The sequence below is a fragment of the Chinchilla lanigera genome, unplaced genomic scaffold (assembly GCF_000276665.1).
Source record: "Chinchilla lanigera isolate Chin_1 unplaced genomic scaffold, ChiLan1.0 scaffold00001, whole genome shotgun sequence".
Lineage (NCBI taxonomy): Eukaryota > Metazoa > Chordata > Mammalia > Rodentia > Chinchillidae > Chinchilla > Chinchilla lanigera.
In genome coordinates, this window is record NW_004955402.1 from 80 (window position 1) to 24,034 (window position 23,955).

General features: G+C 38.7%; 1 protein-coding gene across 7 annotated transcripts in view; it reads right to left on the reverse strand.

Moving 5' to 3' along the window:
* Positions 1 to 624: 624 nt before the first annotated feature.
* Ak9 (adenylate kinase 9) overlaps positions 625 to 23,955 on the reverse strand; it is a 127,818-nt gene continuing 104,487 nt past the window's right edge. For 6 of the 7 annotated variants that reach the window (XM_013512375.1, XM_005372537.2, XM_013512310.1 and 3 more), the window contains 10 exons: positions 22,198 to 22,411; positions 19,547 to 19,748; positions 17,428 to 17,574; positions 17,108 to 17,328; positions 9,487 to 9,683; positions 7,315 to 7,484; positions 5,962 to 6,060; positions 2,927 to 3,029; positions 1,984 to 2,098; positions 625 to 1,334 (listed from right to left, as the gene is read on the reverse strand). In XM_013512375.1, the coding sequence (XP_013367829.1) occupies positions 1,132 to 1,334; positions 1,984 to 2,098; positions 2,927 to 3,029; positions 5,962 to 6,060; positions 7,315 to 7,484; positions 9,487 to 9,683; positions 17,108 to 17,328; positions 17,428 to 17,574; positions 19,547 to 19,748; positions 22,198 to 22,411 (1,671 nt within the window). In that variant the 3' untranslated portion in view covers positions 625 to 1,131. Of the gene's footprint in view, positions 1,335 to 1,983; positions 2,099 to 2,926; positions 3,030 to 5,961; positions 6,061 to 7,314; positions 7,485 to 9,486; positions 9,684 to 17,107; positions 17,329 to 17,427; positions 17,575 to 19,546; positions 19,749 to 22,197; positions 22,412 to 23,955 lie in introns of those variants that run through there. The other variant, XM_005372542.2, reaches the window with a different exon arrangement.

The following is a 23,955-nucleotide window of genomic DNA, read 5'->3' on the forward strand; positions in this document are numbered from 1 at the left end:
GTCTAAATGTTGTTTAATATATCATAGAAAATTCTCTACAACAGGCTTCTTCTACTTTTCAGTTAACAATATTGATGTCAATCAAAGAGCTACATTGTTCATTTCAGAGATTAAGAAAGCAAGGTCCAAAGAACTTGAGATTTTCTCAATGTTATGTAATTAATGGTCATTTCAGAATTTTTTCAGAGAGCCAATTTTACTTTTTAACTCTCTAGATTTTTTACACTGCTACTGTGAAATTTAATCTTATACATACAATCTCAAATCCAATTAAATTTTTTTCCAGTAGATACTTTATTTTTTCTTGCACTACCAGGGAGCAAACCTAGGGCCTCACACACGCTGGGCAAGTGCTCCAACGCTCAGCTCCATCCTCATCCCTTTCTATTTCAGTTGAGAATAGGGTCTCACTAGGTTGTCTGTGCTGGCCTCAAACTCGAAACCCTCAGCCTCCAAAGTAGCTGGGATTATAGGTGTGTGCTATCTCTACCCTACAGTTTTTTATAGATGTCACACAATAAGATTCTTTACATTTCAACTTTTAAACTCCAGATAATTTCTAAATATAAAACAATGTATAAAACATGTTTCACAGAATGTTTTGAAGAAGAAAATAGCCAGTCGGGTACTGAAAGTTCCGTTTATTTTGCTAGGAAAATGATACTATTTTACATTCAAAAAGTTTACAATTCCTTATGTAAAAAGTATAATCATTGTCTCTTTCACTTATATCAATGTTCATTTTGTTTCTTGAAGCTTTATGAAATTTATTAGTAAAAATTTCCCTTAGAAGACTGATTTTTCTACTACAATGTTAAAAAGGAAAATAAATAATAAACTTATTAGATATGTTATTTAAATGTCCTTAATGGAATTTTAAATGGAATTTCTATTTTCTTTAAGCATCAAAGTTCAGGCAAAAAGCAACACACTTTAAAACTATATTAAACCCTTTGCTTGCTGAACAGCATTCTATCCTGGCTGGCCAGCCTGAGTCCATCTGAAGTGGAACAACCCTGGAACATCACTTCTGGGGGAATGTGTTGCAGAGATGGTCAGTCTTCACTCTGCTTCTCTCAGTTTCCCTACATCACTTGGAGGTAACATGAGATTCAGTTTATAGTAAACAAACTATCTACTAACTGGGTCTACATTTCTGAGAGAAAGAAAGATCTGTAGCTTATGATCGAAGTCAATGGCTCTAAACTGAGGTTCCTTGTATTTTCTGGTCATGTTGGCACTGAGGTATGTTATGAGTTCACATCTCTCCATGAACTGCTCCATCTTCTTCTTATACTTCTTTCTTGTATATTCAGAACCCCTGGGATTGAATGCTGTTGAAAATTTCATAGAACTATGAATATTTCCTTACAGGTTAGTAAGTCATTAAATACAACAGAGAAGGAGAACTTAGGTATGTGACTGAGTTATACAACAATTGGCTGAACAGATAGCTACATCAAAGATAAGACTGGAGGATTATTCTATTTTTAAATTAAGCTTATTGGTATAATTTAGATACACATATTGATTGCATTCATCATAGGGAATTTGTACCTGCAAATTATATTATATTATATTATATCTTGGTACCTCTTTTTTTCCCATTCCCCTCTCCTCCCTTCAACCCCTCTCTCCCTCCTTAGTTACAAAGCTTTGTTTCCATTTTCTTTCTTTTCTCATTTTTTTTTTGGAGGGTTGTTCTACTTAGATCACAATTGCTTGCATTCACCTCTGTATGGCATAGATTATGAAGAACTGACTATATCAGTTATAGTCTCTACTCTTAAAAGTTGCATTTCAATTCTGATATTTTTATTAAAATATCTGTCCTGTATTGCATTTTCCAGGAAAACACACACACACACACACACACACATACTCCAACTAAGCAATCAACTCAGATTGACAATCTTATTTAGCACATGCACTACATTTAATGTTAAATTCGTTCTGAACAGTGTGCCATTACTACATGCATACCTTTCAGGTGAAATGCTATGTAGAGCAGTGCAGACCTCCTTGTACTTAAGAAGGGGAATTTGGGCTTCATGCACCCTGCTGCATTCATTGCTTTAATTAGAGAAGTCGCAATACCCTGCAAGTAGGAAAAAATTTAAAATCATGTGCACACTGGATAAGTTCTGCTATTTAAAAAATAGCACTATTTGGATAAATAAAATGTGACTTGAATAGACAGCTGAATCTGAACTGTGGGCAAAATGTGGGCTTTATGGTTAACTTGTCCTGGTCCTACAACTCTTTTTTGAGCAGTGTTTCAACCTCTGAGACTGAATCTGCACGTTTCAAATGATGATTACAGTCACTCAAAATCAAAAATAGGATCCAAACTACACATCTGAGTCAACAATTTCCTTTTACTTTTTTATTTCTTTGTACAGGGAATCTAACTCAGGACCTTTTCCTGGCCAGGCAGTCGCTGTGCCACTGAGCTATATCCCCAGCCTACATATCTGAGTCAAATAGAAATATTTTTAAAATCATCTACTCTCCTCCATTTAGTGCAGATACTTAGAAATTATCTATGAAAGTAGGTGCCTTTCACACATTTTAACAACCACTCATGAACAAAGTAGATTAACAGATTGGCTTAAAATTGTAAAACTTAAAATTGGAAAACTCTACCTGGGTGTGGTGGAGACACAAGCCTGTAACCTAAGTATTTGGGAGACTGAGGTAGGAGTTTCATCATGAGTTTAAGACCACCCTGGACTACATAGTGAGTTCAAGGCCAGCCTGAACTATATAGTAAGGCCCTGTGTCAAAAATCCAAAACAAAAGCAACCAACAAATGACACAACAAAAACACACACACACAAAAAAGAAAATCAGAAAACTTCCTTGAAATTTTTCCCACCAAAATGAAAATAACTGTTAAAAAGAAGGCACCCTTTACTCCTCTAACCTGTTCCAGATATCCAGGTAAAGGAAGACTAGTAAGGACCATCGGTTCCTTTAACGGGGGAAGTTTCTGTGGAAGCTTCTGATCCCAGTATTTCAGTGGTGACCTAGGAACACAAAGTGTATTAGACCGATGATAATGAATATACTCATTCTCCACACACAGGAGCATGCATTACATGAGGCGTTTGAGAGGTAAAGCTCAGGACTTGTTTTTCGCCAGTGGAGAAAATCATACAAGTGGGAAGACTAAGGCTCCTGGAAGTTCAATGTCACCACTTCAACTGAGTTTCCAGCCCTGCTTACCTATTCTGTTTATTTTTTTCAGCAACTAGATAAAATTTTCTTTATTTTCTTCAAAGTTCTAATTACCTAAGTGCCTCCTCATCCCTAAGGCATACGCCACACTAGGCCCAGGTGGGGCACACACCAAGAATACACACCAAGAAGAAAGGCTAAATGAAGAAAAGAATAAAAGAAAATCTACTCTTTCCCCTTCAGCCCTGCATCCTTCCTCTTTCTATGCTCAAACATCTGGAAAGAGCAAGCCTAACTACAGAGGCCACAGTGTCCAGATCCCTTCTCTGCAGGTATGATTCAGTCTACACGGCAACTTTTTGGAAGTTCTGAAGCAGTTGTAACTATTTAACCACTTACCAGTCCAATTATTTAAATACAGGATGACCAAAAATTTCATATTTTTTCACTGATTTTCATAAGATAATATAACAGAAAATATAAAAATAATTTTGTCATTGTTATCTGATAAAATTATTCAGATAATTTTAAAATAATTTTCTGTATATGGTGTATCTTAAAACTTTCAGTACACAATTCAGTGTTACAATCTGGACAATAGTATCTGGTCTCTTTCCTAATTTTTTTTTGCATTATTGCCTCTCTTTGAACAACATACTTTACACTGTCATGCTGGCCTTTTCTTTTTTTCTGTGGGTGTTATGATTTCAATAAAATGTCTATCCACTAAATGTAACAGTGAAGACACTGATGACGGATGTCCTGGTTGTCATCTCACCATCCCATATTTTTCAATTATTTGGTCTTTTAGATCTAATCTAAATTATAAATGACTTTTAAAATCCCTTTGTTTTGAATAAATAACAAATGAGTTCCACACTGTTTGGTCCAGAAGGTGCATAAATACTTTATAATGATACTTTTCCTTTCTTTTTGAATACAGGATAGCTTGTTAGATGTTGGTCAACTCTGTCAACGCCACCCATAGAATTGCTATAATCATTGACTACTATTGGAATTTTTTTAGTTCCATTTCTTCTTTCAAGCTCTGTCATTTCTATATTATGAACAGTTGACAATGAGATGTCTTCCTTGTCTTTCCATTTCATAACACAGACCTCTCCCCTCTGATCTGCTGACATTTCTCTCTTTTTCAGTGTTTTCTTTTGCAGATCTTTTGGCACTTCCTTCCTAGTCAGTTGCAGTGCCCCAAACTTGTCCATTATGTATGATAAAAGAGTATCATTGACTTTTGGAAAATTATAAAAATTATGTGCTTACAATTAGAGTTTTTATAGATTGTAGCACACAATTATGTTATCTTTCACAAATAAATTAGTAAAAGACAATAACTACAATGTATTAGATTTCACTAAAAACAAACATCAAAGGTGAACACAATGTTCCAAATAAAAAAGTATGTAAAAAGTTGATACATATCAAATAAATAGGCATATGAGCATATCTTGTGCAAACAAGAACAACTGATTTAATTGATACTTGTCCAAACTACACTTGGGACAGTTAGCATGTAAACAAACACACTGCCCAAGTGATGCTCAGGATAAACTGCTAAGTGATTAAAAATCATAAGGGTTATAAAGAAATTTTGTTTCCAGTGTCTTATAAAACCAGAAATGTCTGCAATGGTTGAGGAGCTGCCGTCCTCTCCAGCCAGGGGTGGGGATCCAGTTGTGGGGTCCCCAGGTCCTGGGTTCACGTCCAACCTGCCTCCCTTGCCTGCTCACCCTCCTGGCTGCTGTGGCATCTGCATGCGTTCTCTGGGCTATAGATCAGGCCTTCATCTCCTCATCTCTCATGCACCGCCGCCCCCTAGCTCCCCCTCAGTACCCTAAACATGCTGCCCGAGGTCACCAGTGTGCTGCACAACCTCAGTCCCACACGCATGCCGGCCTTAGGGTGGCCTGGCCTGGAGCAGCACTCAGCCTTGTTGATCACGCACTCCCACAGGTGCTCCTTCCCACCCTGTGCCAGGCACCCCTTCACCTCTCTGGTTCTCCTTTCTCAGCCTCTCCTGGAAACTTCCAGCCTTGATGTGCAGTACTTCTGGGGGCACGGCCTCAAGCCTGCTATGTTCAAGGTGAAGCTTGGACACGCCATAGTATTTTAGCCAAGATCACTCTATCAGCCTGAAACTGTCACTCCTGCCTCCAGTCCACGGTGGTCTCGTTCCAAAGCAAAATTGATTCTAACACTGGCCCACAGCTTTGGGCCAGGAAGTGTTCTTGCTCTGCCCTCAGAGTCAAGTCAGCCTCTGGATGGTGGCTTTATTTGACCTTACACTCTGGCCATGCTCACCACCTCCAGCTCACCTCTCTGTCTTCCCTCACAACCTCACATCCAGCCATGTAGAAGTTTTCCAGTTTGGGACACCCACAGACAGGTTGGTTGGAGGACCTTCTGCTTGGAATCTGTCCCTCTTTCCCTTGATCTAGCCCAGTGATGATGAAGCTACACACTTCCAATGATAATGAACAGCCCATGAACCATAGGTTTGCCACCCCTGATCTAGCCCATTCCCTGTCCTTGCTCAGACATTTCCCCAGAACTCCAGGCACTTCTCCATTCTTAGGGCCCCATCACATTTTGTTTCCCAGGCTGGCCTCAAACCAGCATGATCTTCTGCCTCAGCCACCCGAGTGGTGTATTACAGGCATCTCTCACCTGCTTGTTATCAGGAGCCACAGATTTGGGGACAGAAAAGACTAGTCCTTTATCTCAGATATCCAATAAATATTTGTAATGTATGAATAATCTCACCTCAAAAATTTCTGGAGTTTTTCTTTATTCTCACAAATATATATATGATCACGATACTCAACAGCATAGTTACTGTCACCAGGTACTAGGGCTTCATATCTGAAAGATGAAAACAACACCCTATCATGTAATTAATATGCAGTACTGTGTACATAAGATGTCAAAAATGTTGTTATTTTTCTACCTATGCTGCTTAAGGAAGAAACAGAACATTTCCTCAATTTGAAAAAGTGAACTTTTTAAATTGTACATGTGTGCAGTACATGTTTACATTTCTTATAGGGAATTGGTACATACTTATAACACATCTTAATCTCCTTTTCATCCCTGCAATGGTTGATACATTGTGTCAACTTGAGAACTGAGAAGTTTAGAAGCTTAACTAAGTGATTCAGGTGGGGGCCAGGGTCCACACTTTATAGGGTCCTCACTTTGTAAACATCCTGAGCTTGTGAAGAAGGAAGGCACTGAGCCAGATAGCTGGCGTACAATATAAAGGAGGAAAAAAGGCTTGCTTTCCCTCTTTTGCTCTTGTTGCTTTTGCTGTCTTCTGCCACCATGAACTGTTGCCCCTATGCCATGTGCCACCCTGCCTTGAAGCCAGCTGATTATGGACTGAAACCTCCACAAACTGTGAACTAAATAAACCTTTCCTTCTTTAATTTTTGGCATCAAGTATTTTGTCTCAGCAACAACAGAAAGGTAACCAATACAATCCATTTCCCTTTCCTCCCTCCCCCATCCATCCATCTCTTGATCTTCTTTTTCTTCTTCTTTCTTCTCCTTCTTCTCCTTCTTTCTTCTCCTTCTTTCTTCTCCTTCTTCTCCTCCTCCTCCTTCTCCTTCTTCTCCTCCTTCTCCTTCCTCCTCCTCCTCCTCCTCCTCCTTCTTCTTCTTCTTGTTTGTTTTTTTTTTTGGTATGTGTTTGCAATATCTAATCTTTACATTCCTTGTGTGGAGTTTGTACAGGTACATAACACACCTTAATTCTTCTTTTCATTCTCTACCCTTCCTTTCTTCCCCCCTTATCTCTTGATCCCCTTCCCCTATGAGAAAGATCTATCCCCCTTCCTCCTATTATCTATCTTTTATTTTGTTTTTTATGCTTTAGGTTTCTCGTATAAGAAGGTCTGTGATAGTTAAACTTGTGTGTTTGATTTATTTCTCCTAACATTATGGTCTCTAGGTGCATCTATGTTCCTACACATGACAAGTTTATCTTTCTTTATGGCAGTATGTATAAACACCGCATGTTCTGTATCCATTTAGCTGACACAAATGTTAAGATTATTGCATGAACCACTTGTTCTGAGGAGGGCATCATTTCTGCACTTCCCAAGCACAACGACTTACCTGTGTTCTCCCTCCTCATAGGTCACTGGGCAGTAGCCCTGGAGTTCAGCACACTTTGGAAATCGACTCTTCAGCTCTGACAGAGTTAGCTTTTGGGGGATCATGGCAGCAGGTGGTAGTGGGTGAGGTGCTAAGGGAGGCACATACAATTCCGGGTTTTCCAAGAATTTCTATTAAAAAAAATTCAGGAGAAAAATCATTTAAAATAACAGTAATATGCAGGTCAAAAATCTACAGAGGCTGTCCAATCCTTTCCCCATTTCAGGAGCAATGTTCTGCCTTTCCAATTGTATGAGTTGCTCTCCTCCCACAAGAAGTCCCTTGTGGTAATCCTCCAAAGTAGTTGAAGGTCTCTCTTAATCTCACTCACTGATACAAAAACATTTGTTTTGTTTGTTTATTTTCTGGTACTGGGAATCGAACTCAGGACCTCACGCTTGCCAGGCAGGGCGCTGTGCCGCTGAGTTAAATCCCCAGCCCCACAAAAACATTTGTTGAGCTCCTACTCCATAACCAGTACTGGGGTGTACACTCACCTGCTGGCTTGTCTTTCTGCCCTGCACTATAATTAACTAGCTAAGAAGTGCTCTCAGACAGATGATTTAATTTTCCAGTGTCAGTTCTCACTCTGTAAAATGCAAGGGGTGGACCAGATTCATAATCTCTAATGCCACCTCTAGTTTTAAGATTCTCTAATGACCATTAAATAAGCAGGAAGAAGTATCTCTTTTATTTTTAAAAATAAAAAAATTCAGTTCTTCAGAAGAAAATAAAATGCTCACAGGCATCTGAATAGTTCTCATTATTGGCTTCAATTATCAGCCATTTTACTTTATTAAATATAAACATAATACAGAACAAAACTCTTTCATTCCATTAAACAGAAATGCAGTTAGTCTTCCATATCCATGGGCATTCTTACAACTTGTGTTTAGATGTCCCCCCAAAGCCTTATGCAGTCATTGGTGGGGCTTTTTCAGAGGTGGCTGAGTCTAGAGTGTGTGACTGATTCATGGTGCAATGCTAGAATTAAGGGTGAGTAATTATTAAATTGGCCCACTGATTGATTTGGCACTGCCCTAATCCTGGTATCCTGGATATAATATTAGCACAAATCTTCCTTTTTAATGAACTAAGAGACATTAATAGTATAACCGACTTGCATTTTTCCCCTTTTCCTTCCCCCTTCCAGACATCCTAGTTTCTTTTTCCTTTTGAACAATTTCTTCCCATTTCACAATATGTATTATACATTTTAGAACTTATTTACTCTTTCAGTTTCTCACACCAGGGAGACAATATGATGTTTACATATGTGATTCTGATTTATTTCACTTATGAATATGGTCTCAAGTTCTACTTGGGTGTTGGGTATTGTCTCAGTGATGAGAAAAGTAACTAAGACAGACATGATGAGCTGGCCCTCTAAATCTGCAAGTACTATATCCTAACATTCAACCAGACACATACTAAAAATACTCAGAAAAAGAAAATTGATTTTGTACTGACTATGCACAATTTTTTCATTATTTTCCAAACATGACATTTACATTGTATTACACACAATAAGTAACCTAGAGATGATTTTAAGTGTAAGGTGAGTATGTATAAGTTATACACAAACTCTGCTGTTTTATATGAGCGACTTGACCAGTCACGGGTCTGGTGTTCTTGGCAGGGATAGCAATGATGCCCAATCCCCTTGGATACTGAAGGACAACTGTCTAAGGTCTCTGCAGAATTTTAGTGATAGAGCAAATGTCAAAGCACAGGAGGCCAGCATCAGCTCTTGCTTCATTTCTACTGACTTTGACTTCCCTTCTGCAGTCCTTAGAGCAGAGCTCACTGGATGCTCACCTGTAAGCTGAGTGCTTGCTTAGCCTCTCCTCCATCATGAGGCTCCCACTGGCTCTGCTGAACAGTCTGGCCAGCCAAGCGCAAGGGCCCATCATGGTCCAAGGATTTCTGCTATGTTTAAGAATATATCCTGAGATGTGTCTCACCACTGACTCTGAGCTCCTCACTCGGCCCACAGTCACAGTTTCCAAGAATGCTGCTCTGTCCCAGTTTTATGAGTTTCCCAGGTATACCCGCCCCACATTGCTATTTGACAAATTTAAAGATAAAACATTCTCTTTCATGAATGAAGATTTGGATTAGGAACAAACTTACATTTAGTTTTTCCCGAGAATACATTTTATAATAGTGCCCCCTAAATTCTGCTGCAAATTGCAAGGAGTCCATTTCAGAACAATCAAATAATTCATATGACTCTGCCAAGCTCACAGGGCAGAACTGTCCAAATTCTCCCAGACGAGAAATCAGCTCTTGAGGTGTGATACATAACTTGTCAATGCAGGCAGCTTTTCCTATTATGAACACATTAACTGTTGTTATATATTTTTCATAGGAAACACAATAAAACAAAATAATTTTCAATTACATAGCACTATGGATTTTACACAAATACTATACATTTTAAACTCCAAACAATAGAATAAAAAGTAAAATTTTTCCTACCTCCATCCTCTCAGCCAAGTGTACTCTCCTGAGAAGTAGGGTCACTTCAGCCTTTTTTCTATCCATGTGCGTATACACATATTTTCTGCATACAGTGTGCTTATGCCACTATACTATAAATATTATTCTACAGGGTAATTTTTACCAATTACTTATGGTCTTTGATATCTTTCCATATTTGCTTATATGATTTCCTTCTTTAAAATTGATGCATAATATTCCATTGTATAAATATACATATATAGTTTACTTAACCATTTATCTATTGATGGATATTTTGGTTTTTTTAGTTCTTAGCTACTATAAACTATATATTATAAATAATATGTACATACATAATTTATATGTGTGTGTTGTGTCTGTAAATGAGCATGTATGTATAAATTTGTATATGTATACATAAACATATATATTTGTTAATACCTTAAAATTTCCTATGGGATAGATTTCAGGAAGTACAAAATATAATTGATATGATTTTACTGACATAAACTTCTCCCTGTGCACCAATGTGACCCAATGAAAGGGAAGAAACATTCATCCAAAAGTGACCGTGTTTATCCAAAGAAATCTAGTTTAGAAAGGAAGAGCTCAAGTTCCTTTCATAGACTTAGTCAACTGGCATGGGGACTCCAACACAATATGAGATGTTATAGAAAATGAAATTACTTTTTCATACATTTTAGTTATAACAATTAGATTTTGATACCAATATATTTTTATATAATTCTTTCAACAAGGAAAAAGCAACCTTTTATTTGGATTATGTCTAGAAATGTCTTAGATTGAGTTTAGGACTATGAAACATAAATCATGATTTGGTCTCTTTGTTTAGTAAGATAGAAGTGATCTTATCTGAGATACACTAATGTAGGCTAAACTCTTCATCTGCCACCTCTGGGGTCCTTTCACCTCCTGAAAGCAATGAATCATCAGTACAGTATCAGCACTATTCCCAGTAAACTCTTAGGATATAAACTGATGGTGTACAGAATACTTCTCCAAAGGGTACAATCTATGACAACAGAGTAGTGAAGGTAAATTGGACACTTTGACTGTGAGTCTTACAAGAAAGGACATCAGCCATAAATCCTGACCATATCATTAGGTTCTGAAGATGTCTGCTGTCTGCAGAGTTCTGACTGCCAATTAGATAGAATCCCCTGAATGTCTTTCTACTTTTTTCACAGTATTAGGAGAATCTTTCTAGGGTAGTATTACTGCCTCAAGAGAAAGTGACTTTGAAATTCACCAAATCTCATTACATGAGATCTTTGTCACCTAACATTCTCAACTATCCTATTACTTTGAGCATAATTCTGATTGTATGTGCCTTCACTGTGTCACGTGTATCTTTGGGTGGACTGATCTGACATAGCTCCAGAGTCCTCCTGGATTCCTGCCTTTTAGTTCCCACATACTTGGGAATCAACTCTCTGTGTATGTGGGCTGGACCTACTAATTTGCTCTTAATAAACAGAATACAGCAAAAGTGATAGGATATTACTTACAAGATTTGCTTACTGGTTTGCACTGAGTTGTGCTTCCTCAAAAGAGATGTATCCCAAATACTTATGAATGTGATCATATTGGGAGTGGATAGATGCACACAGGCAGACACAAAGAAGAGAACTGCAGATGGAGATGCAGAGACAGATAGGAATACAGAATCACACATGATAACAGAGGCCCAGAGTGGGGCCATGCGTCCATAAGCCAAAGGACTGCTGGCAATGCTGGAAACTAAGAGAAAGGAGTTGAGTAGAATCTTTCCTAGTCCTCAGAGAAGACAAGGCCTTGACAACACCTTGATTTTGACCTTTAGCTTCCCAAATGGTGAAACAAAACATGTCTGTGATTTAAGCCACTCTCTTTCTGGTACTTTTATCCCAACTGTCGACACTAAAACAATAACAAGATACCATGACTTCTGTCTTGTTGGCCTTTTCAGCATGTTCAGTTAATATAAGCGGTCATGTTGAAGAAGTCCATATAGCAATAGCCAGTGAGGAACTGAAATGCTCAGGCCAATAACCCTCAAGGAACTGAATCTTGTCAGAAATGTTAATAGACGCGGTAGCAGAGCCTGTAGGAGAGATAATAACCCTGGCCAACACCTTGATTGTAGCTGTCTTGCTTACTTTTCTCTTGTCACTGAGACAAAATAACTGATGCCCCAAATTAAGGAAGGAAACATTTATTTAGCTCACAGTTTGTGAAGGTTTCAGTCCATATCAGCTGGCTCCAAGGTAGGGTGGCTCATGGTACAGGGCAACAGTTCATGGCAGGGGAGCCCAGCAAAAGTAGTAAGAGGAAAAAGGGAGGAGCAGCAGCAAAGTAGCCTCTTTCCCTCCCTTACACTGCTTATAAACTACCCACCCCAGGACAGGTGTAGCACTCACACCCATAGTCCCAGCATTGGAAAATGAATCAATCATAAACTCTAGAAGCCCACCCCAAGACTGCATGAGGCTTTGGGGGGGACATCCACACACAAACCATAACAGCAGACTTATGAGAGACTGTGTTACTCAGCTTTTTCTTGCTGTGATGAAAAACTTGAAATAAATCAACTCAAAGGAGGACAGTTTTATTTTGGTTTGCAGCTTCAGAAGTTTCAGTCCATGGCTACTTAGCTTGGGTTGCTTTAGCCTGTGGTGAGGTGGCAGAGCATGGCAGAAGCAAAGTTACTCATGTCATGGTGGCCAAGAACTGAAAAAGTGAGGAAGAGGCAGAGGTTCCAATTCCCTCTTCAGGTGCACACCCCCAGGGACTATTTCCTACAACCAGGCCCCAACTCCTAACTAACTGTGGGGGAAGGACTGTGATTGCTAATGAACTGATTACCGATAGTCGGCTGATGATCCCCAGCCGTGCTGAGTGCACATGGTGAGGGGCGTGGGAGGCTCGCCCGAGGATGGTTACCATCAGCTGAGAGGCACAAATGGAAAGGGATAATGGATTTCTCCTGTGGATCTGAGTTACATTCTGGGTTCCAATAAAAGGCAACTGAGAGGGGTGATCGGGGTTGCTGCAGTCCCAGAGGCTGTGGGCCCCCTGAGCCCAGACTTTTGCCTCTTCTGTTTTTCTTATCGCTTATCTTTTCTTATTCATCCACGGGCACCTCGTTCTTGGGACCTGTCACTACAGATAATACCAACAACTAACCTTTTCATCACCTCCAAACAACACATGTGAGTTTTCAGGGACATTTAAGGTGCCAACCACAGTAGAGGCCCTGCTTATAGCCCTGTGAGGGATTAAAATCTGTAATTCTGTACCTAGATTCCTGACCTGTACAAACTGTGTGTCTCTGTGTTGCTGTAGCTGCTTAGTTTTGGAATAACTGTCATACAGAAACAGAAATGGCTGTATTATTGTATCTCTTATTTATGACACCAATGAAAAAGCTATGATGCCCCAATATTCTTTCCTATAAAAAATAATATTTTGCAATAATACCATAGTGGTATAATATTATCACATTAAAGTACTATAATATATAATAGTACCATATATGTAGTAAAGTAGCACATAGTAACGTTAAAGTGTACAATACATTTTAAATATGCAGTGTTCCCCAAAGACTCATGTACTGAGGGATAAACATGCAATGTAGCAGAGTTCAGAGAAGAGACCTAAAGAGGCACCTGAATCATGAGGATGCTCATCTCATCACTAGGTCAATCAATGGATGAGTTTACAGCTCAGTGGGCTGTTAGAAGGCAGTTCCCAGTTGGAGGAAGTAGGTCACTGGGAGGGTAGCTTTGAAGAATACATTTTGTCCCGAGCCCCTTTCCTTCTCTGGCTCATCCTTGTACTCTGCTATCTGGGTGCCATGAGGCAAGCAGCTGGACTGACAGCTCTGAAACCATATGCCAAAACAAGCCATTTCTCTTTTAGGCTATGTTTGTCAGGTATTTTGTGCCAGTGATGAACAACTAACTAATATAATACATATTTTACAGTATTGTGCTCCATAATACTACAGTGTCATAATATTGTGTATTCCCAGTTGTTCTCTAGCTCTGACACCCTGAGCCTCATAAACCCTGACAGGTTTAGTTACAGGGTAATTTAGAATCTCATGAGCTAGTCCCAACAGACATACTTATATTGGAAGTCATTCACTATCTGAAATTCAAACTTAACTGGGTGTCTTGAGGGGTGGATTACTGGGAATTGAATCCAAAGACTACCTACCTCTGATTTATTTATTTATTTATTTATTTTGAGATAGGATCTCACTAAGTTGCCCAGGCTGCCTTCAAACTTACAATTCTCCTATGTCAGCCTTCTGAGTAGCTGGGGTTACAGGCCTGTACTGCCACACCTGTCCTGTCCCATATTTTTATTTTCTAAATCTGGCTAGTTCTACTCCAGAGGGTACTTCCTGACAAAGCTTCTGCTTATGAATTTTCATCTCCAGTCTGATTCCAGGGAATCCACTCTAAGACCTAAGACAGGAAAGGTGAAATAGTGTAAGAGAAAAGTGAAAGAAGTACAATTCTTGCTTCCAAAGTCTGCCATGAGGAGTGTACTGGTACAATGTTATCCAGAGCTTACTGGAAAAAGGCTTCCAAAAATCTCAATTCTCCCTTTCCTTGTACATTTATGTTCATCCCCTATAATTACTGAAGTAATAACAAATTCCTAGTCTGTAGAAAAACAGGAAACAGAGATGTTGGTTATATGCAAATGATGAAGCAAATCAAGACACAGTGATGCAGTCATCATCAAATCCGCACTGTATTTTTATTTCCAGAAGATTCTCTGAGTCATGTTGCCTCTATATATCTTTTATTTCTTCTCCATGGTTTCTAGTTAAACAAAATCATTACGCAGATGTCTGTAAGACCCTTACACAGATAATACCTTCTGACTCACTATTCTTTTTAAAAATATCACATGTAAATAATGCTCCTTCTATTTTGTCTATTTTTAGAGAAAAGTCAAGAAAGTAATAAAATATATAATGAAAGTTTTCCATACATTCCAAACACAGATTAAAAGATATTTAAAGATTAAGTGCATTATTTTTAACTGAACATTTATACCACACCACAAGAATGTAAATAGTATGTATAATTATAATTGTAGATTCCTAAATATTTCAAAGTATCACTCCAAACTACTGCCCCCATAAAACTACGCAGAGAATTCTGGGAAATAGCTCTTACATGGAATTTCAAACAACATTAAAAAATGAGAGATTATGCATTATTTTTATGCCCTAGATTTACATAGGCATTTAATAAGTGTTAGCTTGAATGCCATGGTACTGTCATAAAAACTGACCCATCAACCAATGGAAGACAGAACCCAAAAATAAGTCCATACATTTCCAGCCAACTGATTTTCAACAAAGGCACAAGAAACGCAAATTGGAGAAAAGACAGGCTCTTCAATAAATGGTTCTCGGAAAACTGTATATCCATATGGAGAGGAATGAAGCCTGATCCCTCTGTTAGACCATTTTGCATCACTACAACAAAATGCTGGTAGCCGGATAACTTTATATCTAAAAGAAGCATACATCAGCCAGGCATGGTGGTGTACACCTGTAACCCCAGCACTTGGGAGGCTGAGGCAGGAGGATCATTGTGAGTTTGAGGCCAGCCTGGGCTACAAAGTGAACTCAAGGCCAGCCTGAACAATGTAGGGAGACCCTGTCTCAAAAAGACAACAAAACAAAACAAAACAAAACAAAACAAAACAAAACAAAACAAAACAAAAAACAAGAAGCTTACAGGGGCTCATGATTCTGAGGTGCAAGGTCTAGGGGCCATCATCTGTTAATGGCCTTCTTGTTAGCAGAGTTACAAGGTCGCAGAGAACATCATGTGGTAAAACAGGGAGCATGCATGCTTCTGTGTGCCTCTTCTGGTCTCTCTCCCTTCTGTAAAGCCACCAATCCTGAGGCTCTCCCCTAGTGGCTTTATCTAACCCTAATCACTTCCCAAAGGCCTCAACTCTGAATGCCATACTTGGATTAAGTTTCCACATTGTCTTAACATCTCACAGTGGCGTTAAATTTCAACGTGAGGCACTGGGGGACTCTCACATCATATCTCAAACCATACAAAATCACCACCTACAAATCAAAGTGGATCAAAGACCTAAATGTAAGACCTGAAACTATCAAACTTTTAGAAGAAATATAGGGGAGGCACTTCTAGATATTAGTACAGTCAACATTTTTTTGGATCAGATCCACAAAAGCACATGTAATAAAAGGAAAAACTGACAAATAGGATTGCACAAAACTAAGATGCTTACATAGCAAAGGAAACAATAAACAGAATGAAGAGACAATTTACAGATTGGCAGAAAATATGTGCATACTATTAATTTGACAAAAGATTGGCATAAAAAAAGTAAGGAACTCAACAGAAGAAAAACCACCTATCCTGATTTGATCATTGTGTGCATGTAAAAGCATTGTATGCTTTTTTCTTTTTCTTTTTCTTTTTCTTTTTTTTTTTTTTTTTTTTGAGAAAGGATCTCATTGTGTAGTCCAGGCTGGCCCTGAACTTGCTATGTAGCCTAGGTTGGTCTAGAACTTGAGATCCATCATCCCTCCCTTATATACCTGTATTGAAATATCACAGTGTATTCCATAAATATGTATGATCATTATGTCAATTAAAAAGGAAAAGTAAATTTTAAGAATGTAGGCATTGTGTACTGCAAATATGTACTAATACAATAAATAAATGATACCTTAAGTAGCACCAGTCATTTATTAGAACAAATATACAATCCTGCATATCTTAGTCTTTTCAGATGCTCAAACAAACATGTTAGACGTGGTAATTGATAAAGAACAGCAATTTATTGTTCATATTTCTAGAGGCTGTGAAGTCTAAGGTCAAGGTGTCAGCAAATTTGGTATCTGATAAGGGCCTGTTCCTCAGAGACGGAGATTTCTTGCTTCAATGTGGCACAGAGGAAAGGGGAAATAGGATCCCCCCAAGTTTTTTTCATAAAAGCACTAATCCCATTCACCAGGGCAGAGAACTCCTGAGCTAATTACTTGCTAAATGCTTGACCTCTTCCTACTATTGCACTGTGAATTAGGTTTCAACATGTGAATGGGTGAGCCAAGCATTCAGACCAGAGCACTACAGCAACTGGATAGCTCTCTATATCTAAAATACAAATTAAGATTGTGAAGACGGATGTTCAAACTTAATGAGTTATAATAATATGAATTGGGGATGTTAAAGCTTTGAATTCACATTTTGTTTTACTTTTTAAAGTATTTTCTTACCTTCTTTTATTCTTTCCAGGTATTTCTGCATATGTTTATTCACCATTTGAATGGTCTTAATGACTTCATTCCATACCCACCACTTACTGTGAAATCCGTCAATCACATACCAGTTCTGATGCTGCTCTTGATAATATTGCCTAATTGCACCAATATTTTTACGGTACACTGAATTCTTGATAGCTACAATCTGTGCACTATTGTGCAATGGGTAAGGCAAACTAACAGAGAAACAAGAAGAATGGAAAAAGCTGTTTAAAACGTACTTTCTTCCTTGCATAAAGTTCATTTTTTATCTTTGTTGTCATCATGTATATTACCTTGGTTCATTTTTTTTTTCCAGGAGCAATCTTCTGAAAATCTCCTCAGAAGGTATATCCAACTCAAAGACAATCATGGGAATGATTGACCTTTTCTCCAACAGATCCATTTGATGTGTAGTTACAGGGTATCCATCGATAACAACACTAATAAAAAAATGAAAGTAAAAGTCCACATTTCTTTTCCTCATGCTTCCCTTCTGTCTTTGACACTAGTTCATCCTTCCAGTAGTGCTCCCAAGCTTCTCCTCATGTAACTCAAATTATCTTTGTATCTCCCCTTCTTCACTTCTATATCTTATACCTCAGCCAGCCCAAGAGTCTTGAGGTGAGCAGTATGTACACTTCAGAAGGCAAAGGTAGGAGAGGTTAGAATTTATACACTTAACATCACAGAACTTAGTTTTAGCAGAATTTGAGAGAAACCACAAGTAATGTCTTAACCATATAGTCCACTGTTACTATTAAAGCATGAACAGCAGAAGGTATGAAGACAGATCTACACTTAAAACTTGGTTTAAACTCCCTGAGCATCAATTTCCAGTAAAATAAGGGAAATGATGTTTAACCCAGAGTTGTTTGAAGAATTAGAGAACAAGTACTGTATATAAGGCAACTAGAACAGGCCTGGCATATATTAGATACTCAGTAAGTAGTCATAGGCATTCTATGAGCAGAGATTTTGTTGCACCTATTCTGCGAGGAGGTTGGGATGCAGAAGGGGAGATACAGAGCTGGTGAGAGGAACCTGATGATACCTGGGTAGAAAGCATTCCTTCTGGACCCATCATGAATGCCTCTGAGCAGAAAGGGTAAACAGAAGTTAAGTCAGCCCAACAGTCTGAGATAATCAGACTGCCACTATCAGTCTGAGAGGCACTGATACACACAGCTGCTCAGAAATTCCAGGAGTGGTCTAAAAAGCCAGGCAAATCTGGGGCAGCTGGCTGACGGCCAGCAGCAGCCAGGTCTACGCCACAGGACATACTCCCCAGCCAAGTCTCACAGCAAAGAGGACTGCAGATGAATGCCACTGAGAATGGGTGAGGCTTCCATTGCTTTTCGTTTTGTTTTGTTCATAGTAGCTCAATGTTCTTGTCCTGGAAAGCATCATTTAGGTGGCTCTCAGGATTAGGGAAATTGAGGGTGGGTCATTATCCTGGGATTAAAGTGAAATAAAATCTTTGTGTGTTAACTGGGTCACAGAGGCCCCTCACTGAGTTTCCTCCTATACAAAGATGTACACCACAGAGGAGGTAACTCAATGTGGATTTATCCTCTTATGCCAAAGTCCCTTCTCTGGGGCAACACCTAGCAGAGGAGGGTAAATTGCATGGACAACACATGTATGTGTGGCATTAGAGGAGGGTCACTGCTACCTGTGTGCAGAGCTGGGCCAGAAACCATATCCCTGGGATCAGCACTGTCTGATGAGCAGAGAGGGCTGCTCCTCCAAAATTCCATGGAGCAGGGAGAAGCAGTATGGGGTGTGGAAATCACAGTGCCTCCTCTGCAAAAGGCTAGAGCAGTAATGGCGAACCTTTTCAAGAAAGCCCAAACTGCAAGCCAAAACCTAATTATTGCAGATTCACAACACTGCAATTAAACCTGAATACTGAGGTGTTAAGCCTAGAAAAAGCAACTGTTATCTGATGCTCAACTGCTGGGGCAACTTGGGTCACGTGGCAAAGGAGAGCGCTCTGCATACCTGCTGCTGCATGGGTGTCATAGGTTCGCCACCACCAGCCTGGAGGTTCTCATACAATTTATGCTGCTACAGGCAGTGACATGGCCTGTTTACGAATGTGGCAAGTGGGTATTCAGGCCAAGTTTCACGGTGACAAAAAATTAAAATATGTATCTATGTATGTATGGCTCACACATTCTCTAACTATGTTCACAATCACAATCCTCTCTCCACCATGAAACTTCAACTAGAGCCTAGAGACTTCACTAGAGAGCATGGGGAAGGCATTCTGTGTCTCAGGCCAAACTTGCTCAGCATTTGAGAAGTAGCTTTTGCCTTTTACCAGAGCCTTAAACCCTATTAAAATAAGTATGTTACACTGCTACTGAGCCATTTCTTCAAAGATGTATCTCCCTCATCCCTCTCACTTACCCTGCAGTGTTACATGCACTGTCCATCAGAGAAAGGTCCAAGGCTTGAACAGTTAGCTCCTCTGGCACTGTCATTCCCTTATGAAGATGCCAGTTTAACATAAGTGCCAGCTCTGTTTCTGGATGGTGGCTCAGTACAGTTCTCAAAGCTTCTCCTACTGACAAATGTTTTAGGCCATATTCACTTGCAAGCTTTTTAGCAACTACAACACATAAGACATTAAATTTGTTTTATTTCACACATTCACCAGTATACCTTACTTTCAAGTTCTGGTTAATGACATCAACAGCAAGCTAATTTCCATATCCTTCAAATTGCCACATTTTACTGAGTTAGTGATTGTCAAAGATCAGTTATTATTAGTACTTCATGTTTGTGGCTGGTGAGGCTTAATGACCCGTGTGTGTGTGTGTGTGTGTGTGTGTTTTATAAAACAAATCAATGTTTAAGTGTCTTTCCTCAGGCATAGGGTGGCAAAAATTTTTCACAGCACTGCAGTAATACCATGTGTACTCTAAAATATGTGTCCCATGTATTTGGCACTATGTGAAAAATAACAATGAAATAACCTGCTTCACTGGATACCAGGCCCACCTGTCTGTTTATGGATACCACATGTCAATCAGGATATATATCCTATGTAATTAATCATTTAGGAAATAACTTTTAAAAATTATAATGGCATACCTAATATTGTAGCAGTGATTTATAGTTCATGAGACAATTTTTCTTCTCTGACCTTATTTGATATTTTCAACAAAGAAATGAGAAATCAGACTGTGTCTACTCTTACTCCTTTGTTATCAGTGTTCTACATTGTGCAGAAATACCATCTATTAACATGAAAACAGTTCTTATGTTAAGAGGTTTAAACTGTCAGACTTTTCATCTGAAGGGCTAGAACACAAAACTATCCTTTATTATTTGTAGTAAAAATTAATTTTTGATTCTGTGTTTTCCCTTTGGTCTCTATGCAGTTATTGACGTATATGATTTTTCTCTGAAGTATAGCCTGTATCTCTTCTTTTTATTTTATTCTTGATGTGACACACTACTGTTCATGTTGTGCTCATGCAACCTGGAAATACAAGTAATTTTTGGACCAACTGTCTTAACAGCAAAGCTACAGTTCAAGTAATACAAAATGTAAACATTACAGGAGTAAAGTTTATCAAATGCATTTTCAACAGTGATGAAGATTACTGATTTGTACTTTAAAATTTTTTACTGGTACTAAGGATTGAATCCTGTACCTTGTGCATGCTAGTCAAGTGCTCTACCACTGAGCAACACTCCATCTTTTTTCTTTAATTTATTTTTAAGACAAGGTCTCACTACATTGCTTAGGACAGCCCCAAACTTGCAATCCTCCTGCATCAGCCTCTTGAGCCACTGGAATTACAGATGTCTGCCACCACACCTGGGTGATTTGTAGTTTTTCAACTAAAGTCATACACCTTTTAACAATGGGTATGTTCTTAGAAATCCATAACTAAATACTACTGTCACTTTGCAAACATTACAGAGCGCACTTGTACAGACTGGGATAGCCTGACTCAACTAGATGATGTGATCCTCTAGAAGAACCATCACTGTGTACATGTTCTGTCTTTGATAAAAATGTCACTCAATGTATGACTGCATTATTATAGGAGTATACATTTATACACTTTTAATACATTTTAAACTAATATAATCTTTTAATATAATGTTCATAGTAAATTTTATAGAATCTTATTTAGGATATTTTACTATAATTATAAATGATAATAACTTGTAACTTCCTTTCCTATATTTGTTGTTTTTATATCAGAGTAGTAAATTTAAAATGGATTGCATATCCTTTATTGTTTCTGATTATATGCACTGTACTCTTTAATAAAAAAGAAGACAAAAATAAATTGGAAGGCTTACTATCTTTTCTCTTGCTTATGAAAAAGCTTTTAAAAACATGTAAATTTTTTCCTTGACTTTTAATTCTCTGAATGAAGGTTTGATGTAGTTTTTCTGTAAGCCCATCTGATCCTGGGCTGTTCAGAATAAGGCCATATTTTTGACTGTCTTCCTGCTGTGGCTTGGGTCTGGAATGGCCCAGGCCCTGGTTACAGGCTTGGCCTCAGACTGTCGTAGTCCTGTAGAGGGTGTCATTAAGAGGCAGCATATGGGAGGGTCTACTTCAAGGCAGTGCCTCTGACAGAGGTTTTAAGAACTGCTCTCTTCCTCTCTTTTTCTCTTTCTCTTTCTCCTTCTCCCTCTCTCTCTGTCTCTCTCCCTCTTCCTCTCTCTCTCCCCTTCCCTCTCTGTCTCCAGCCATGAGGGGAGTAGCTTTGCTCTGTAGTGCACTATTCATCACAATGTGCTGCCTCACTAACCACAGACTGACACCCCAAATTTTGTTCATATCTCAGGTATTTGTTATAGCAATGAAAAGATGGTCACACTTCTCTTTGATGGTTATTGGTCTGCTTAGGTCTTCTATCTCTTTTTTAGTCAGTTTTGATACACTTCTCTGCAACCGTTATTGGTCTACTTAGGGTTTTTTAAAAATCTCTTTTTGAGTCAATTTTGATAGTTATCAAAATTTTCTGGAGGAGGTGCCACTTGGTTTCAGTGGATCCTTGTATGCTGGAGAAAAACAGAAACATGCTCACCTGTAGTTTTCCCAGATCTTGGAGGCCCCACAATTATAATCCTAACAGGCATAGTAGGCTTAGCTTTGGGTTGGCGGATGTATTTTATGGGGTTCTTCATGAATTTTTCCCTAGTTTCCTTACTAGATAAAAAATAAATATACTGACGATGGATTACAGGATAAATTGGATTCTCTGCATTTCCAATTGGCTGAAATGTTTCTCCTTCACTTAGCTGCAACACAATTGAATTTGTAAGTTTGTTTTAATTTACGCCTTAATTAAAATTAATTTAATTTTAATTTAATAGAGCATTTTCTCCAAATACATTGAAAATATGTAAAATAATAAAACAAATCTCAATTACAGAGATAAAACTATAATCGAATATTAATATTACATAACTAAAAATTATTTCATAGCAATATACAATCAAAGTAATGTTTTCAGTTTATGACAGTTAATACCTTTCCTATACACTGAATGTATGTCAAGGAGTGTAGGCTGTGGCATTTTTTTCACAGGCTAAGGTATCCTCATAAACAGATCCATTCTTAAGGTGCTGTTAGGGATTGAATTGTCTCCTCTCCCCTACAGTTCATATGTTGAAGCCCTAATCCCCAAAGTCACTATATTTGAAGATAGGGCTTTTAAGAAAATAATTAAGACTAAATGAGGTCATACAGATAGAACTCTAATCCAACAAACCTATGTCCCTTTAAGAAAAAGAGACACTAGTGGATGCATAGAAAAATCCCCATGTGCAGACACTGTAAGAAGGTGACAGTTCCAAGCCAAGGATAGAAGTTTCATGGAATCTACTCCTGCCAACACCTGATCTTGGACTTCCAGCCTCCAGAACTGACAGAAAATAAATTCCTGTTTGTTATGGCTTGTGTCTAGATGTCCCCTCAAAGCCTCATGCAATCATGAGGTGAGCTTCTAGAGTCTGTGATTTATTCATGGACCAATGTTGGGATTATAGGTGTGAGAGCTACACTGGCCCTGGGGCAGGCAGCCTGCATACAATATAAGGGAAGGAAAGAGGCTTGCTCTCTGCTTCTCATCCCTTTTTGCTCTTGTTGCTTCTGCTGTTTTCTGATGCCATTAGCTGTTGCCCTCTGCCACGTGCCACTCTGCCTTGGAGCCCCCTGAGTATGAACTGAAACCTCCACAAACTGTGAGCTAAATAAACCTTTCCTTCCTTAATTTTGGGTGTTGAGTATTTTGTCCCAGCAATGAGAGAGAAAAGTAGCCAAGACACTGTTGTTGAAATTTTCTTGCCTCTCTCACTTCTTCAAAGTAACCAGAGTAGATTGCTACAAGAGGGTTCTTGAGATATCTTTTGCAGTATCCTGGTGGTTAAATTCCCCTGAATTGTCTTCCACAGTTTTATACAGATGAATTCCTATTCACATAAACAGTAACAGTAGCCATGAGAGGGGAAAATGCTATAAAGGGCAGCTTAAGGTGTGGGGACAGAACGGAGAGGAAAGAGGGGTGTCCTACATCTTCACTTTGGTGGTGATGAAGAACCACCAATTCAATTTGGATATTCATGTTCAGTTTGAATATCTTTTATAACATCAGATAGCCAAGCATCAGCTTTCCCTAGACTCAGCAGAGTAGGTGTAACACAGTATTGTTAATATTGATTCTCCTTAACATCTGTCTCCTTGACAGTCGCTATTGGTGAATGTGTCAGTATCATTATTCTTAAGTTGCAGGGAAGTTCATGGGTAGGCATACACGCTAGGGATAAGAAGAAACTCAAGGGTG